Source organism: Aedes aegypti, chromosome 2 (assembly GCF_002204515.2).
Source record: "Aedes aegypti strain LVP_AGWG chromosome 2, AaegL5.0 Primary Assembly, whole genome shotgun sequence".
In the NCBI taxonomy this organism is placed as follows: Eukaryota; Metazoa; Arthropoda; class Insecta; order Diptera; family Culicidae; genus Aedes; species Aedes aegypti.
Genome location: NC_035108.1, coordinates 439398798 through 439413984, shown reverse-complemented (window position 1 = coordinate 439413984; position 15187 = coordinate 439398798). Strand labels below are relative to the sequence as shown.

Sequence of the window (15187 nt, the reverse complement as noted above, 5' to 3'; positions counted from 1 at the left end):
AATTTTGTGATTTTGGCAGCACATTGAAACATATTTTCAATTGGATCACGATCGATTGTCTGGAAGTGCGTTCCTCGCTCCTACAGAGCGAGCAAAAAAGTCAGCTGTGTTTAGTTAATAGTGTTCATAGTGAGATGAAAATAATATGGCGATGGAATTAACTACAATACAAACTGGTGAGATCGTTCTGAACTATACAACTTTTGAAACCACTAGATACGTGCCAGGGTCGGAAATCTAATTTTCGATTCGGGAAGTGTGAACTCATTTTAGATATCCATTTGATATCTGGGTGTTTTCATGCGGGGCTTGCTGTGATGAAAATGACATCAGAATGTGTGTGTATAAACAGCCATTCTTGAAATGGGTCGTTAGAATTGCAGTAGAGCTATCACCTTTCATCTCCAGGGCTAAAATTGTCTGCATCTATAAAGACATCAATGTGTGTCAATAAATAGCTGCAAACAAATTTCTTCCATAAACGCACTGCCGGTCAGTGGGAGGTGGATTGTACAAACACACACACACACACATTGAAACATATTTTCAATTGATTATTGAGTAATAAAACCCAACATTTTGATTTAAAATAAAAAGAAAATAAGTCACATTGAAAATGGTGGTGAATATTGCGAGCTGTGAAAGGTAATTTGGAAAGTACTTATGAGTAGACCTCGCATATTTCAAAATTATTGATTAACGTATAGGAGAAGTCACTTATCCTTGACAGCTTAGTTGTAGTAGAACATGAATTCGGTCTCAAATCTCTTAGCGAATATCATTTTTACAAACTGGGACCATTTTTGTAATCGAAGTCAAACATTTTCATATAGCGTTAAACGCCTAGAGGTATGCAACGCCCTATAAATGTTCCGTAATTCATTCAATTTTGTTCGAATATCGAAGTTACCCCAAAACAGAAAACCGACTTTCGATTATATGAAAAATTATATATCCATTCAGAATAAATCTTTTGGCAATCTATCAATTACAATCGATAGTTAGGATACCAGTACTTGTTTTAAAAATACAAATTATAATTCTTTGAAACTGCATGCATAAACATTCAAGTTTTCTACGAAAAAACTATCAAAGTTACCCCGTTTTACGGTACTCAAAACGAAACTCTTAGAGCGATTCCATAGGAAGTTCGTAAAAATCACATAATGAACTCCTGAAGAAATCTTCCGAGTATTATCTGAAGTAAACATTGGGCAAATACCTGAATCAATTCCCGGAAAAAGTAATGAAAAATTATATACGAGCGGAATACTTGTCATAATGTCATGAAGAATTCCCAAATAAAACAGCTTAGAAGTATTCTCAAAGAATTGTCTGGTTAGATTCTCTGAGGAATAAAACTCTTATGTCCTCATTCCTGTGCACACTGAGCTCATTTCATCTCAACAGCTGAACAGTTCGGTGAATTGAAATACCGTAATTCCGTAAAACATATACGGATCTCGTTGAGTTTTTACTGAAAATGGTTAATAAAATTATTGCAATCCGTTAATTCACTTTGCCTAACTGTTCAGCTGTTGAAATTTCACCGGAATCCGTAAAGTGTGTAGGTTATTTTAAGTGTGTAGGTTTATTTTTTGTTTTCTTGGTCCCTTTGATCTCTTTTTCCAGGCAAGAGGTTTCTAAAGTTCCTATTCTCATTTCTAAAGTTCCCGTTTCCTATTTCGTGATATTCTTTAAGGAATCCTCGCGTATCTTTTCAGAAGAACCTACACAACATTGAGAGGCTCTATTTGTTCACTTTCTTTAATGAATAAGTGAGCCGTATTAACCTCTTCTGTTGTATTTTTGTATAAAACGTTAGCCAAGGACATCGAAAAACTCCCCAAGCTTTATTAGTGCAATTCTACAATCGAAAGAGAACGAGAGAGGACCGAATCTCTGATTGTTACATAGGCAGGGATTGAATCCTGAGAAAATTGAGAGAATCTCTCACGTGTAACTATCATAATATGCTGCACATTATAAGAGACTGTTTATCGTATACTGCTACAACTTTGATCAGATTGGGGGGATAGTAGTGCATGATAAAACCACTCTAAACATGCTCTAAACGTGGGGGACACTATTGCTATTGGAAGTTCGTGGATTGTTTATCGGTCCAGTAAAGAAAAACACCTACCCCCAACGGTAAACAAGCGAGAAAAATGGATTTTATCATCTTTATCTCTCTTTAAGGATCTCGTTCGCTGCTTCCATTTATCAGACTTATTACAACTTGCGATACATTGACGATCGTGGCCGCAACAGATGGGATGTTTTTCTTCGCTTGTTTTGATTTTGCTTCATACTCAAATGAGAGCGAATTTTGCAATGCCTGTACATAGGTCCTTTTCAAAAGTTCAGCGAGAATTGTTATCGAAATTTCTCTAGAATTTTCCCAAGGTATTCCTTCAAAAAATGTTATTACAATTCCTGGAAGAATTCGTCCACTGATAATACCAGCAATGTTTCCAAGTATTAGTCCATAAATTTCTTCAAAAAATTACTCTAAGAAATGCTGTCATTGATTCAGGAATTTAAACAACAAGATTCCATCAGGAATTTCTCCAAGGATTTTTCTTAGACGTTTCCAGCTATCCCTTTGGAAGTTACTTCAGATATTTCTTTGGTGTTTTGCCACATTGGTCATGCTCATACGATATCAATGTGATTCGCCAATTTAGAAATCGATATGAGAAATGTGATCAAAACTAATTATGAGCTGGTCCATATTGGCCTAGTTTCGCTATTCTTCTCACACAATATGGATTGAAAGCTGACGTGATTGTAGTACATATAAGGTTTCCCTTTTTTAAATATTTTCTATTAGGCTGGCCAAAAGCGGTGCTTCTACCGTAGATCACTTCGAAGATTTTTTTTCATTACCACAGTGAAAATAAAATTGTCTACGTTTTAAATCTCGAAACAATTTTGGTCACTGTTTTGGGAACCCTAGTGATATTACTCTACTTTTCCTTACCAAAAATCTTTGTTTGTAGCGGAATTTGGGGCAAGTGTGCCACCCCTGATTTTTGTAAAAACTTTAAACTATATTTTTTATTTGAGCTTAACAATATTTTCTCTTATAGTCCATAATACAATGGTCAAAATATGACACTAATTGCTCTATTTTTCACGTATTTATACCGACTTTTGTGAAAACCATAAAATTTCAGTGATTTTTTATAAGATTTCGTTGTTTCTAAATAGCATGGTGAGAGGTAAATTAATAACGAATTTTTCAAACGTATTGAACATTGTGAAGCTATACAAATGTGTAAGTAATTGTGGCATTTGAACGAAAAACATATTTAGTTTTACATACGAAATCCATTTTGGTTGAAATCTATACTTTTTGGGGCAAGTGTGCCAGCTATTTGTTAAACAAAAATGGTTGGGGTGAAATTCATAAAAATGTAAACATCATTAACAAAATCATGATAATGAACCAAAATATGGCACCAGTAGTGGTTTCTGAAGTGTAGAAAAGGAATAGCGAACATGTTTGCTCTCACAATGATTTTTTTCTCCAAATATTCGATAATAACATTGTTTTAGACGTTTTAAGAACTATTTTACTTATTTTCATCAATATTTTACCTATATTTAGTGCTGATCTAGTGTAATATTATACAGATCCCCCATAATGAAAGAGTAATTCATATATCGCATTGAATGGAGACAAAAATAACGATTTTAGTTATTCGAATTGACTAGTAGAGAGTTCCGCATGTGATGAACCTTGTTATAAAGCATCCCCTCATGACGGTAAACTTAAAAATATTTTTAAAATTGTCAATTATGCTCTGCTTTGTTAGCAATATTAACAGGAAATAAAGAAAATTTCATTACTAGTAGAATTACATGAATGTTCATTCGGTGGCCGTCTTGCCCCATAAGGGTGGCACACTTGCCCCATAGTGTTGAAAATCAGGGTATTTTGGATGATATTTGAGGAGCTCAAAAACTAATACTTTTTGAAATTATTTTCTTTTTAAATGGCACAGTGCTTATGAAAAGATGTGAAACTAACATCGTGAGGCTGAATTGGCGGGTTATTTAAGCTTTGGACAAAGTTAGAGAACAATTTGCTTAAGGTGGCACACTTGCCCCAAATCCCGCTATCAAACATTTTGAACGCAGTGGATCTCTTTTTTAAGGGCAAGACTACAATTTGATCTTCAAAATTCCTTTAAAAATGATATCAATGTTTGAGATTATAATATAATTTGCGAAGCATTTTAATGGAACTTGATCTCATTTCTTGTCAATTTCAAGGTAGTTTTGCTCTAAAGTTCATCGTCAATCATCGTCAAAGACCACGGCGCAGCATGAAGTTTTGCGACAGTCAGTAGTTTTGTAGTCAATGTCAGCATCCGTCGTCGTCGGTGGTTCTTTCTAGGGAAACTTGTTTCACTGTCTGTTTAAGTAGCATTCGTTATCCCAAGATAGGCTAGCTCGAACTAGTGCTTAAGTGACACAAACACGTGATACGACAATATGTTGAGCGCTTATTACACGATCATCAGTCTTCGTTTAATAGGTGTTTTAACACGTGTAAGTACATTTGATTACAAGCTACCTAGACAAGATTCATTCATGTCAGTGCACTTCAGAAGCTTATCATAGTGCAAAGAATTGGCCATGATAATTGCCAATGCACGTAGCAGCGATACATACGTAACTATGTATGAATTTCCCACGGTTCTGCACATTTATCGCTTGACTGATTGTGCGTACCATGCCGGTGCACGTTAGCTGGTCTATGTTTTAAATACCGTGGATATAAGACCTTGGCATTGGTTGAGTAAACTATTTGATGTTCAAGTTTGTTTTTCAGTATTTTCACTGCCATTTAGGCGGGAATCAAAACAACACTTCTTGCCACAATGCGCCTATGCGGCTGAACACTTTCTCATATGTGAATAATCACATACATTGCACAGTGGGAAAAAACGAGCATTGGGGGAAATCGTTTGATAAAAGGTAAATTCTCCGATGAGGAACTACTGGGATAATTCCTAAGGGTAGTATTAGAGAACTTCTTGGTTAAAATCTGAAAATTCCTGGACGTATTTTTTGGCGAAAATTCTAAAGAAGTCTTCGAACAATTACTACAGGAATTTCTAGAGAAAATTTTATGAATCCGATACATGGAACCAAGGGCTTCCTTGATACATTTCAGGAAGAATATTAAAGGAATCTTTATACTAATTTCTTAAGTCATCTTTATAAAATTACTGGTTGTGTACATGAAGGTATCCTGACCGAAAAACTTAAAGTAATTTCTAAAGTTATTCGTGAAAGAAAGACATTATGGAATCACAAACAAATCTTGGGAGTAATATCTGAAGGAAATTAATTATATCTATCATACTCATTCCACGCATCATTTCATTCTTCTGTTGCAAAGTTCTTATCATTTTTTCCTAGGTCACAATTGATTCCACATTGTACAAAGCTTACTTTTTGAAATGAGCGAAACCGCGGGCGAACCAAGTCAACCATCTGACAACCATCCACCAAAAGCAAAACGCTGCTCTGCCGATTTCATATTCGGAAGACAGATTGGCGAAGGAAGCTTCAGTGTCGTTTACCTTGCCAAAGATATCCACACCCAGAAGGAATGGGCAGGTAATGGAAGCGGTGGTGCTGGAAGCACACATTTCGTACATTTCTAACCCAGTTGTGTCTTGTTGCAGTGAAAGTATGCGAAAAGCGGCAGATAATTCGCGAACGGAAGCAGGAATACGTAAAACGCGAGCGGGAAGCCCTGAACAGGATGAGCGGTGTTCCGGGGTTTCTGAAGCTGTTCTGTACGTTTCAGGATCCTACAAAGTTGTTCTTTGTAGTGACATACGCCCGAAATGGTACACTACTGGGCCTGATGGAAAAAATAAAGAGACTAGATTTGAAGTCGGTTAAATTTTACGCTGCTCAGATTGTGCTTGCAATTCAAGAGATGCATGCGAAGAATATTATCCACAGGGATTTGAAGCCGGAAAACATCCTGTTGGATGACGAGTTTCATGTTATGATAGCGGATTTCGGATCTTCGCGAATCAGCGACGTGCAGGTACTTCAAGTAGATGACGGATCGGATTCTGATGAGAAGGCCGAAAGACCGCGGAGTGGAAGCTTCGTAGGAACAGCGCAGTACGTATCACCGGAAATCCTACGAGGAAGGGGCTCCAGTGAAGCATCGGATTTGTGGTCGTTTGGGTGCATCCTGTACCAGATGATTGCTGGCTTCCCACCATTCCAAGGGCCGAACGACTATTTGATATTTCAGCAAATCAACAACCTGGAGCTAACCTTTCCGGAGAATTTTAACAAGGATGGCGAGGATTTGGTTCGGAAGCTGCTGGTCCAGAATCCGCGGGAAAGGTTGGGGATGAAAGATCGGTCGCGTTACGAAAGCATACGGAAGCACAAGTTCTTCGAGGACGTAGACTTCTCCATTATTCGAACGACGAGCGCTCCGGTTTCGTTGGAAAGTTCTTCGGAGCATGAGGGAAGCTTCTTGGGAGACGTCAAACCCGGTTTGGGACCGGATCAAATAACGAGACTGCTAGGACAGGATTGGTTCAGAATGGGAGCTGCTGGTAGCAGCTCTGATTTACCCTAATTGACAGTAAGTTTCACTAAACGTTTTAAATTAATTTAATTAAAGCGTTTTCAAATGGTTGATAAACTATTACAAGTGCTTGGAATATAAAACAATAAAAACAAACTTTCAAATGGAAACGTGGCGTACAGCCCTGGCCACGATCACAGGGTTTGACGGTGCCAAAGTAGAAGGTGCACCATAATAATACCCGTCTGTGAAACATATCACCTTCCCAATACTTTGGCACACCTCCAACGGTTCATGATTTATCATGAAACGGCTGCATTCAGGCGGAGGATCTGTTAATATGTTTCGGCATATTATCAGGTCCTCTTCGAACGGAGGGACCGCCAGGGCTCATTAGTTACTTATAAACGATTGCTGGTTGTTTGATGTTTCAATTCGTTTACACGAGCTGTAGCATCCTTTGTACTAATCAGCAATGGTGGTTAAGTTTCGAAGCCAACGTGTGATCAATCGTTTTATAATGCAACATAAGAATGGGTGTTTGGTGGAACTGTGCGTTACACTCGTCGTTATTAAATTTAGTGATTGTGAAGGTGCTAATAGTGATTTTATAATTAAATCTATAGTGATGAAAATTTGAAAATTAAGGTGAAGTGATTCTGATAGTTTTGTTAAAAATATAATAATAATGATGTGAACTCTACTAATTTAATAATGGCCATAATACATTGTGCAATCATTTTTCTGAATATAAACTTAATTGTCTAGTTCTTCAAACGTGCATGATAAAAATATTAATACATAATGACAGCGAGTGCAGAAGAATGGATCGAATTGATTTTTTTTTAATGTAACTTTCTTGATCATAGTGCTAAATCGTAGTTTGAATTGTAATGACTCTACAGCAACAAAAATAATGATACATTTAAATTGAATATTTTTAAATTACTTAGTAATGCTAACAGATGGTAATGCTAACAGATTTATATAAAAATGGTGTGATGTGAAAAGTGATATAATAGAAAGTATATCTGAAGTGTATTACGAAAGTTGATGAGTGATAATCGGTGATATACGTGATAGTGTCGAAAATAAAAGTGACGATAGTGAGTGATGAAATGAAATGGGGAATGAGGACCTTTTAATAAAACTATTTCGTTCTTCACTTTAACCACTCTAGTAGCATTTCAGGCCTTATCATAGTTTGATAGTATTTTGAACTACTAGACTGCAAAACTACGGCAAGGGCTGATTGCTGCTAGCGTACACAGTGACCATTTGAGCAACATTGCTTAGGAACGTCTGTGTGATGAACGCAATAGAGGCTTATAAAAGCAAATGCTGGGAAGGAGCTTAGGGCAGATTAAGAGTGCCAGTACTACCCCTATCGCTACCGACAAAAAAAAAAAAAAAAAAAAAAACAAACTTTCAAATGGAAACGTGGCGTACATTGGATATCGAAGAGGCTTTCCTTTGCCTAGTGGTTAGTGTTCGCGGCTACAAAGCAAAGCCATGCTGAAGGTGTCTGGGTTCGATTCCCGGTCGGTACACACGATATACGAAAGCGAAAATGGCAAGTTTGGCAAAGAAAGCTGTCAGTTAATAACTGTGGAAGTTCTCATTGAACACTGAGAAGCAGGTTCTGTCCCAGTGAGGACGTATTGCCAAGAAGAAGAAGAACATTGGATATCGCTATGAGGCGAATCAACTATTATTGTTGATAATAATTTTGAACTATTGTCCACAGTTGAGTCTAGTATACGACACTAAATACGGTTGAAGTTTGAACAGGATATTTTATTTACTATGTTTTCAACTCATGCATTGAAGGATTTGTCTTAAATTGTTTAATGAATCGATTCAAAATACCTGCTTCGTACCTTGATGGCTACAGCACCAATTCCGGGCGTATTGTAGAGCTCCATCTCCGTCGGTCCAGTTGCCTCGAACGTTTAGGGTCGGCAGGTCCTCTTCCACTGCGTACATCCAGCATATTCGTGGTCTTTCACGCAGTCGCCGACCTCTACAAGATTCCCTGTTAAATATTATTTTCGATTTTTTTTCTGTCGGCATAAGCACTAAGTGACCAGCCCACCGAAGTCTGCCATATTTTACACACTTAATAATATTCGCATCTTTATACACTTGATATAACTTGCGATTCATGATTCTGCACCACACACCGTTTTCTAGTATCCCACCGAGTATTATCCGCATCACTTTACGCTCGAAAACACCGAAGGCTTTCCGGTCTGCCTTTTGCAACGTCCACACTTCGGGGCCGTAGAGAGTCACTGGGAGAATGAATGTTTTATACAGAGCGAATTTTGTTTCCGGTTAAGCTTAAGGTTAAGTAGTCCGTAAAAGACCCTATTCGCAGCCGTAACACGTCTTTTCGCTTCGCGGTAAACGTCGTTGTTACAAGTATTTCAAGGCAAACAAATTTTTCTATAATTTCAAACACATCCTCTTCAAACATTACCTAAGCACCTACACCACCAAGACTCTAATCTCCAAAAAATGTTGGTCTTCGGTGAACTCTGGAAAATTTTCGACAGATTCTTGGAAAAAATATAGATAGAGCCATAGTTTTTTATTGGACTATTTTGACGCTCAACGCTCCGTCATCGCAATCATCGTCATCATTAAAACTTCAAAAGCAATTTTTCTCGAATTTAGTACTATACCATTTAATTCCACTAGAGTTTGTATCCTTTGACAGATACGCGTATTTCGACCTCAACTGTAAGGCCGTCTTCAGTGTCGTGTACTAGACTCGACGAAGTCAAAGGATACAAACTCTAGTGGAATTAAATGGTATAGTACTAAATTCGGTTTTTTCATCTACTTATAGGTATTCTACTAAACAGTTCGAAGATTTATTATCAATTTTTTTCTTCAAAATAAAAAAATATTCGATGAAAATGTGTTCACTGTGTTTCGGCTGGAGAATAGAATACAGTGAACACATTTTCCTGTAAATTTTCTTAATTTTTAACGAAAAAAACTGCTTTTGAAAATACTGAAATCAATGACGGATCCTGCCCCTTTAATTAGAGATTATTATTTGATTTTTGATCTAAACTTCTACAGATTTTTATTTGAAACGGACTGTCGACAAGTTTTTGTCGGTTTTATGGCAATACGACACCAAAGACGGCCTTACAGTTACTTTTCGAGGAAAATGTGATAATCAGGGAAACGAAGTAATTGGGGAAGTGAAATTCGGGGAACTGGCGTTCGGGGAAACGACATTCGTTGTAACGCACAACCATTCGAGTCCGGGTCATTTGGCTTAAGGTCACTTGGTATAATGGGCATTTTGCATAATTGTCATTAGGCATAATAGTAATGTCAGATATGTATTTGTAAAAAAGATTTCATTCTCTATAGAAATACGAAGTTTTGTGAGAAAACGCATTTTTTACGAATAATTTACGTGATTCAAATTTCTATGGTTTTTATGATCTTATCGAAATCTATTCAATCGCAATTCTAAAATGGTGAGGAATTACTGTTTTTGAATTCAAATTTGACATGATGATACCATATTCTTCCAAAGCTCGACATTAAATCCTTCGACCCATGAACAGAGCTGTTGCCTTTACTTAAGTTGTTTTTCGCCGGAAGAACCTTCAAAACATCCAAACTATTGTTTTGAGTTCTATTAAAATAATGAATATTTGCAATTACATAAACTATAATTATTCAATTCGATAATTTCTCTCTTTGATCATCGATAGTACCGTGTGGGCGTTTACAAACCAGATTTGCTATCAGCGCCACAAAACACGTGCCAAACATATGACTAATGCATCATTTTTCTTCCTATTACTACTTGCAGGCTAACATGAATTGGACCGCACATCATCTCTTTCGACGGCCTTCGGCATCATCTGTAACAGCGCCGTGGCAAACAATTAGTGTGTAGCGAAGTGTGAATTGTTTATTGTTTCTCTTTTTTTCCAGTGTAAAGCGTATTCGATATGTTTGAGAATGAGAGCGAAATTGCTTAACTTGTTAAATGTAAATAATCGATACCCTGTAGAAGATACTTAAGCTGTATTTTTCACGACGTGATCGGAATCGAGAGCAGTTAGTGTGTAGTGAAAAGTGTCCTTGAGTGAAAATTGGAAGCTTATCATTAGTGTAGTATAAAACGTATAAGAAAAATGAATAGAAACACGAAGTGTGGATCGTGAACCGCATTCAACTCTAAATGGATTGAAGTCCCATCCAAGAAGCAAATTCAGTTAGTTCAGTTTCGGTAAGTGGCTTATCACATCACTCGAATTGTCTCGACAACTCACTCACGGCTTATCTCACTTTCGCGAACGGTGACGAATAACGGGCAGCTGATTCAGGGGCAGTCATAATTTTACTTATTTGCTGTTATCTCTGCGAGCACCGGCGAATCGCTTTGATTGAGCTTGGGTCGTAAAAATCAGAATCCGATGTATGTTATTCAATGAGTGAAACCGGCGGTTGAGTTCAAATATTGTATCGGACAATCGAATTAACCTCTGGCCGTGAAGTAAGCTACATATTGCTCGTTCACATGTTTATTTCGCGTCTGACTAACAATCCAAGCGGCAGATGATTTACAACCAATACAGAACGAGTATCGAACGCTTGTCTGGAAGTTCTGCTTACCAAGTGACCCAATTAACAAGAAAACCTTTTTCGAAAGACACTATCTTTTCCTAAACATAAATCCGTTTCATATCCATTTCATTGAAATCCATTATGCATCGATGTCGAATGTTTACGTTATCGAGGGTAAATCCAGATCAACGACTCAGCTTTACGAAGCATGGTTGGTTGCGTGATGCGCTGTCGAACGAAAATTGGACATGATTAATAGATTACTCATATGCCACCGTATATCGCTGTACAATATATCATTTTCCAACCACCTACCTAAATCTATGTTTGAATGAATTGCAGTGCACTGACGTACAGGTTCTATGCTACGATCATGATCAAACACGTGCTCGTGATTGTTCCGCTATGCGTCTGTTCGAATCGTTATAAATAGAACATAACCTACGCGATGCGCCTCCGGTGGTTTTGTGGGTAATAATCATTTAGACACAACTGGGTGAGAGTCAAACCGAATCACATAGATGATTACACTCAACGATATGGAGACGAACTTCTGATTGGATGACAATGCGACAAGGGAACACTTCTGTGTTGCAGATTGCAATTTATTTTGTGAATATACCTATACACAAAGCAGCCAAATTAACACGCATTTAAACAAAGGAAACACTCTCTGTTATATCAAAGCGTAGCCAATAAAATAAGTAGACATAAACAACAGTTTGATCATTTTAAGCGAAACAACATTATAAAACAATAAGAATGTATTTGACCGGTAATTGAAAAAAAAGCAATGATAAACTGGGCACTAACAATTAAAAATCAATCGATTTCCCTATTCTTAAAAGCTATTTTGGAATTTGCCTATTTTACCCAATTATTGCTAGTTTCGAATTATTTTATTGGCTGTTTTTGGATAAACTTGTGACGAACACGTTTTCTTTTGACATGCTAGTATTTTTCCCATATACATATGGGAATGACTAAGTTGCATCGCGTAACGGCGGATTTCCTGGCTATCATCGTTGGCACGCGAATAAATATTTGTTTTACTTGTGGTTGTTTTAGATGGCTGCTGCTGCTGCCGCCGCCGTCAGCCGACATTGGCCGTGTAGAACAAAACTACTGCACATGTAAAATGCATTGAAGTGTGCACTTTTGTTTATAATATTTTCTGATAGCGAGTGTATGTTTATTTGTTTTTGATTTTTTAGATAGTTTTCTGCGGATGAATTGCATCACCTCTCTTTGTTATAGTTTGCAAATCACTTCTAGTGCCATACTTTATATTAGATTTATTTCCAAATAAAGTACTTAAAATCGAATTCTTCGTTTATTCACAAAACAGAAGAAGAGGTTCCTTGCCTTAAGTGTTTGAGAGGCACATTCACAGTTCTTAGAAATTAAAAATTTGATTGTCATCTTCTTCTTCTTGTTGACTTTAACGTCCTCACTGGGACAGAGCCAAAGTTGCCATTTTTGCATTCGTATATCGTGTTGCAGGTACGAGTATACATTATGCCCAGGGAAGTCAAGGAAATTTCCATTATGAAAAGATCCTGGACCGACCGTCAATTGAACCCAGACACCTTCAGCATGGCTTTGCTTTGTAGCCGCGGACACTAACCACTAACATAACAAGCGAAGGAATAAAGATGACCACTCAGTCTTTCAAAAACTATCTTAAGGTTTATTACTTCAACTTTAGAAAAGTTAACCGTTCAGTGAAATATTTCATTCTCTACCATTAAACTTTATCCAGTTGATTCAGTTGAATCAGGTCTCTCCAAAAAGCAAATCGATGAAAATGATGTACGGATTCAAATCTCTAAGGGGTATCATTGTAGGTAGTAAGCGAGACTCCAGACCGCGGAGCTTCAGGAAGAATTTAGCTATTATCGGCAAGGCAGCGTATTCTTGTATCGGGGATATAATATCCGTCACAATAATTATGGTGTTACAAACCTCGTAGATTCCGTGAGTTATTTTTTGACGTTAACTACGTCTTACGGCTTACGGTGGCCTTTGTGGCCGTGCGGTTAGCCGCGCCAGTCGTTTAGGCGTATTGTGAATACCACGTAGCGTGGGTTTACTTCCCGTTCCAGTCGGTGGAAACTTTTCGTCAAACGAAAAATTGATCACAGGGTGGTTCGAGTTGTCCGTTGCCTAATGTTAGTGATTGTTCAGTCGGTGCAGTCTTTGACTAAAGACGGTGTAAATTGTCTTTTAAAAATATACTGGGTGTCAACTGAAAATCTAAGATGTTGCGACCGTCACGAAATTATGTTAGATTTGGAACGCTAATAACTCAGCCATGTATCGATAGATTTTCAATTTTTTCAACATTTTACTGAAATTGAAAAAAAAAACTATTGATTTTTGTCGATAAACTATAGAAAATTGGGTGTTACTCGAATCTAACAGTTAAATCGGCCCTTTTCATGAATAATTGACAATACGACAAATTGAAATTTACGGTGGCGATGACGATATCGATGACTGAGGCACTTCTCCGAATGGAGAACTCCTTGCTGTTCTTAAACGCACAAATGTAATGTCTAAATTATAACTGAAAGAAGGTTTCAATTAGGACAATTGATTAAAACTCAAATGCAGCAAATCACATGGCGTATTTAACGTCATGCGGTCGTGTCTTGTACACAACCCCCTCTGATTTTTATTCTTATTCTTGGCATTACTTGGCGTACCAATTGATATTGAGCCTGCATCTCAGCTTCTTATAATCACTTCTACATTTCCCAAGTAACCAATGAGCACTAACACCAGCATTCATTCAGCATTATATGCGTTTGTACAACAAGGTATTAAATGCTCATTGGACTTATAGCTGCTGGTAGTGCTTCGCCAGTGCAGGTTTTGGCGAAATAACAGGCTGGTTTAATGCTACACCTTCAGAAACGTTGCATCCGGCTGTCAAAAAAGTGTAACGCCTCCGTGGAGAGCGAAACAAAACAAAAATATGTTTTCTCTTTCTTTTCTCCGTTGCTGTTCTTCTTCTTTCTGGCGTTACGTCCCTACTGGGACAGAGCCTGCTTCGCAACTTAGTGTTCTTATGAGCACTTCCACAGTTATTAACTGAGAGCTTACTATGCCAATGACCATTTTTGCATGCGTATATCGTGTGGCAGGTACGAAGATACTCTATGCCCTGGGAAGTCGAGAAAATTTCCAACCCGAAAAGATCCTCGACCGGTGGGATTCGAACCCACGACCCTCAGCTTGGTCTTGCTGAATAACTGCGCGTTTACCGCTACGGCTATCTGGGCCCGTTGCTGTCTAGCAATGTTTTAATTGTTATTCTTGTATTTCACAACAGTTTTTTTTTGCTCATTAATCCTCGATTGCGGTTTGGAATTATGGACACGGCGATTGGCGGATGGTGGTTCAGCGGAGGCAGCGCGCCACAAGAGAGGCTACAGTCGATGTTGTGCTGAGCAATGACTTTTTCCCATATTTAAAGAACATCTTGTTGACAAAGATTGCTTCTATCAATTCCCCCGGTGCAGAATACACCACATTGAGAAGACATGCTCTTCTCTTCTATTGATCTTAATCAGCTTGCAATGGAAGGAAAACAGTATACCTGGCAATTAAATGTTTCCCTCATAAGAATAGAAAAAAAAAACATAAATTTGCGTAGGCTCGACATCTTGGGTAATGTGTGTTGAAAATGTAAAGGAATACAGGTGATGCTTTTCCTCCAGGCACCCGTTGCCAGGTTCTTACGAGAAGTTCCGAAAGTATGAATGCGATACAACATCTTTGGTTACAGCTATCGAAAGTTAAAAGCGGCCTTACAATCGAGGCACAAAGTGTGAAAGAGACAGAGACAGAGTAACATATGCCCTGAACTCTTTTTACTCAGCATTCATTTGGCAACAAAGAAGCACTTTGAATGCACCGAACCAAAACTGGTCCGTGCAGACGAAATGCTTTCAAACGACCAAGAGCTATGTAATAGCAATTCTCTTGTTGATTCAA

At 37.8% G+C, this 15187-nt stretch overlaps 2 protein-coding genes across 8 annotated transcripts in view; both read left to right on the top strand.

The window, feature by feature from the left end:
* LOC5567991 (piezo-type mechanosensitive ion channel component) overlaps positions 1–15187 on the top strand; it is a 122587-nt gene that overhangs the window by 3479 nt on the left and 103921 nt on the right. For 3 of the 7 annotated variants that reach the window (XM_021847852.1, XM_021847851.1, XM_021847850.1), the window contains exons 3-6: positions 5417–5637; positions 5706–6637; positions 10425–10478; positions 10550–10847. The gene's annotated coding sequence lies outside the window, so the exon portion shown is untranslated. The remainder of the gene's footprint in view (positions 1–5416; positions 5638–5705; positions 6638–10424; positions 10479–10549; positions 10848–15187) is intronic. The other 4 variants (XM_021847847.1, XM_021847846.1, XM_021847848.1 and 1 more) reach the window with 2 other exon arrangements.
* Positions 5478–6631, top strand: LOC5567990 (3-phosphoinositide-dependent protein kinase 1). The gene is made up of 2 exons (XM_021839688.1): positions 5478–5637; positions 5706–6631. The coding sequence occupies exons 1-2, from the start codon at positions 5478–5480 to the stop codon at positions 6629–6631; spliced, it is 1086 nt and encodes a 361-aa protein (XP_021695380.1).

Bases quoted from the DNA above. Each gene is read 5' to 3' on its own strand.
- LOC5567990 (XM_021839688.1), top strand. From the start codon at position 5,478: ATGAGCGAAACCGCGGGCGAACCAAGTCAACCATCTGACAACCATCCA. The intron at 5,638-5,705 runs GTAATGGAAGCG...GTCTTGTTGCAG, and splicing joins CACCCAGAAGGAATGGGCAG to TGAAAGTATGCGAAAAGCGG.